Source organism: Bison bison, unplaced genomic scaffold (assembly GCF_000754665.1).
Source record: "Bison bison bison isolate TAMUID 2011002044 unplaced genomic scaffold, Bison_UMD1.0 scf7180017864516, whole genome shotgun sequence".
NCBI lineage: Eukaryota > Metazoa > Chordata > Mammalia > Artiodactyla > Bovidae > Bison > Bison bison.
In genome coordinates, this window is record NW_011495069.1 from 8,931,711 (window position 1) to 8,935,801 (window position 4,091).

Here is a 4,091-nt window from a genome sequence, read left to right on the forward strand (position 1 = left end):
GAACCCCGAGTGCCTGCGCATCTGTGACTTTGGCTTTGCCAAGCAGCTGCGGGCTGAGAACGGGCTCCTCATGACACCTTGCTACACCGCCAACTTCGTGGCACCCGAGGTGAGTGGCCCGGCCTCCTCAGCTACGAGAGTGAGGGGGGCTGGCACGGGGGCCTTGTGTCCCTTCCAGAGGCCCCACGCTGTCCAGGACTCCGGTCTGTGTGGCCTTGGTCCAGGGACCAAGGCAGGATCAGCCCACGCCTGGGACCCTTGTCCTGCGATTTGGGGAGTAGCAGGCAGGCATATGCCCCTCAGCCCGACCACTCTCCCCTGCCCACCTTCCTGCCAGGTCCTGAAGCGCCAGGGCTATGATGAAGGCTGCGACATTTGGAGCCTGGGCATTCTGCTGTACACCATGCTGGCGGGGTGAGTGCCCCTCTGGCCTGCACCCCGTCTGCCCCCTGCCCCTTCCTCCAGCCCTAGTGTACAGGCTGGGGTGGTGCTTGTCTGATGGGAAAGACTCATCCCTGCTTCAGGAAGGGCTGGAGACAGGGGCGTGGTGCTGCCTTTGGGAGCTCCACCTTGGGGAGAAAGTGCCACCTTTGGGGGCACCCACTCCGAAGGGGGAGACACAGTGCCCCCTCGCCACCCCAGCCGCCCGGATGGAGGCCAGAGGCTATACCCACACCGGGTGGACTTTCCTCCAGATACACTCCATTTGCCAATGGACCCAGTGACACACCAGAGGAAATCCTGACCCGGATCGGCAGTGGCAAGTTTACTCTCAGTGGGGGAAACTGGAACACAGTTTCAGACACAGCCAAGGTGAGTCTGTAAGGCCTGGACCGTGCTCACTCAAGGCTGGGGAGGCAGGGTCCCATCCCAGGGCTTTTCGGCATTTCACGGACAGGTGACTGGCAGCCTCATTTCTCCAAGTGGAACATCCCACAAACCTCTGTTGCTGTATTTCTCCAAGTGGAAGATTCCCAGGCAGACTGCTGCCCCCTCCCCCGCCCTCTATCTTGTGTATTGTTTGAACAACTTGGTGATCGTTCACTGGCCCTTCCTGTGTTCTGGGCCCTGAAGCGGGACAGAGGGCTGCATCGTCACGGCCCCTACCTCGTGGGGACTTAGTGTGAGGGGTCAGACAGGCTTGCACACAAGGGGACAGAGAGGCAGGTCCTCCTGGTCAGAGGTATAGGCAGTGGAGACCCAGGCAGAGCTACGGGCCAACAGGCAGACAGGCCTTCTCAGAGGAGGGAACATTTGTGCTTTCAGTACTAAACAACAGGTCCAGTGGTGGGAACCTCTGTGTCAGACGCTGGGTTGAGTCCTTAGTGAACAGTACCCCCTTGCATTGACCTTATGCTGCTGCTGCTGCTGTTGCTAAGTTGCTTCAGTTGTGTCCGACTCTGTGCAACCCCATAGACAGCAGCTCACCAGGCTCCCCCGTCCCTGGGATTCTCCAGGCAAGAATACTGGAGTGGGTTGCCGTTTCCTTCTCCAATGCATGAAAGTGAAAAGTGAAAGTGAAGTCGCTCAGTCTTGTCCGACTCTTCACGACCCCACGGACTGCAGCCCACCAGGCTCCTCCATCCATGGGATTTTTCGGGTCAGAGTACTGGAGTGGGGTGCCATTGCCTTCTCCGATTGACCTTATGATTTGGGTACTTTTGCTATCCTATTTCTCGGAGGGGAAGCTGAGGCTCAGAGAGTCAAAGTAACTTGCCCCGGATATGCAGTCGATGAGCAGCAACAGAGTCAGGTTTTGATCCTTCCCAGCCCAGCCTTCGGTTCTTCCCACCTTCCTACGTGGCTTCTAGACGGTGAAAGAGGAAAGAAAGGGCCTTCCAGGAAGAAATCCCCAAAAAGGGCATGTGCCACTCAAGCAGGCCCTGGAGCAGCGTGGAGAATGGATTGCAGGGGCTAATGCAAGGGTCCAGGCAGGACATTGCAGGAAACGGCTGCCTTAGCCATTCCCCATCAGCCAGGCCCAGCACTCTGCTCCTCTGCTAGCCTCTCCCACCAACCCCTTGCCTGCTCTCCCCCAGGACCTGGTGTCCAAGATGCTGCACGTGGACCCCCACCAGCGCCTCACAGCCAAGCAGGTCCTGCAGCACCCGTGGATCACCCAGAAAGACAAGCTTCCGCAGAGCCAGCTGTCACATCAGGACCTGCAGCTTGTGAAGGTACCACCAACCTAGGCCGCCAGGCCGCAGGGGCCCAAGCCAGGGTTCCGTGGGCAAAGACTCAGGGTGGTAGAGCCAGGAGATGCCACGTGTGTCTCTCCCCAGGGAGCCCCCGTCTGACAGGCCGGGGTGTTGACACTGCACTCATGGCCCCCAGTCTTTGGGGATGGGCACAGCTCCTGCCCTCTGAAGTCTGAGGGAGGAGGCAGGACTGATGACCATGAAGAACGACCAAGGCAGGATTAACAGGGGACCGGGAAGGCTGTAGAACCCTGGGAGGGGCTGGCTTGGCCTTGGAGCACATGTACCTCCCACCCTTGTGAACTGAGTTCCCCTTGTCTCCCAGGGAGCCATGGCAGCTACCTACTCAGCACTCAACAGCTCCAAGCCCACCCCTCAGCTGAAGCCCATCGAGTCGTCTATCCTGGCCCAGCGGCGGGGGAGGAAGCTGCCGTCCACCACCCTGTGAGGGGCCTGAGCATCCAGGCCGCAGGGCGGTGCTAGCTGGATGGAGGCAACATGCTTCCCAGAAGAAGCAGGCCTGAATCCCAGGGCCAGAGGGAGTGGAGCCCCGAGGGGCCCAAGAAGCAGCCAGCCCAGATCACCCCAGGGAGGGTGTGAGAAGTGCCTTCTCCTTCCCCAGGACGGACTGTTCTCGGCTCAGGCTCTGCTGGTTGAAATCGATTCACTGTACAAACTCTTTATCTATTTTTAAGGACAAAATGGCATCAACCACCATGGATTTCTACAAGATCCATTTGCCTTTCTGGGAACAGAAGTAGCCAGTGGAGCCCCAGGAGGGCGCTGAGTCACGCAAGGGCGCTCTGTGGCTGAGACCCCTTAGAGCAGCTTCAGGATTCCCCCAGGGGGACCCCCACAATTGGCTGTCTATAGCCATCAGCACCCCTCCGAGGCAGTCCGGCGTCCCCTCCCAGAGCCTTTGGCTGTTTCGCAGAACTTGCTCTATCCCGGTTGGCTCCTTTTCTGTTCTGTTGTGCTGCAGTGGGGAGGTCTGGAACCACTTTCTGCTAGAGGAGAGGACAAAGGCCCTGTGGCTCCCAGCTCCAGGCACCAGCATCCACCCCTGGGTCCCCTGCAGACAGGTCGAGCAGTCCCTGAAGGAGCATCGAGAAAGCACTTTCTGGCTGACTTCTGTTGGAGTCCGCCACAGGACAGAGTTCACGAGAGGCCTGTGGGGCGGGCCAAGAGGGGCAGGAGCTTTTTTCATTTCTTCCTCAGCTGGTAACTCAGGGTTCATCTGTCCATGGCCTTTCTAATAAACTTACAGTTGAATTGAAGCATGCTCGCCTCTGCTTGTCATCCCTGGATTTGCCTGCCCTCTGCTGCTGGGTGTTGAGGACTTCGGCCATGATCAGTACTGGGCCCGGGCCAGTTAGCCCACTGCTTGGAGCTCAACTGGGGAGCAGTGGGAGTCCCACTGGCTCTCCCCATTTCTGCCAGGGATTCCATTATGGTATTGATAATCAGTCAGTTCAGTTCAGTCGCTCAGTCGTGTCCGACTCTTTGTGACCCCATGAATCGCAGCACGCCAGGCCTCCTGTCCATCACCAACTCCCAGAGTCCACCCAAACTCATGTCCATCGAGTCAGTGATGCCATCCAGCCATCTCATCCTCTGTCGTCCCCTTCTCCTCCTGCCCCCAATCCCTCCCAGCATCGGATCTTTTCCAGTGAGTCAACTCTTCACATCAGGTGGCCAAAGTATTGGAATTTCAGCTTCAGCATCAGTCCTTCCAATGAACACCCAGGACTGATCTCCTTTAGGATGGACTGGTTGGATCTCCTTGCAGTCCAAGGGACTCTCAAGAGTCTTCTCCAACACCACAGTTCAAAAGCATCAATTCTTGGGCGCTCAGCTTTCTTCACAGTCCAGCTCTCACATCCATACATGACA

General features: G+C 58.0%; 1 protein-coding gene across 1 annotated transcript in view; it reads left to right on the forward strand.

Moving 5' to 3' along the window:
- Positions 1 to 3,475, forward strand: part of RPS6KA1 (ribosomal protein S6 kinase, 90kDa, polypeptide 1) — a 33,735-nt gene extending 30,260 nt beyond the window's left edge. The window contains exons 18-22 of the mRNA XM_010830253.1: positions 1 to 109; positions 338 to 414; positions 696 to 813; positions 2,040 to 2,177; positions 2,524 to 3,475. Coding sequence (XP_010828555.1) covers positions 1 to 109; positions 338 to 414; positions 696 to 813; positions 2,040 to 2,177; positions 2,524 to 2,646 — 565 coding nt within the window. The 3' untranslated portion in view covers positions 2,647 to 3,475. The remainder of the gene's footprint in view (positions 110 to 337; positions 415 to 695; positions 814 to 2,039; positions 2,178 to 2,523) is intronic.
- Positions 3,476 to 4,091: the final 616 nt, after the last annotated feature.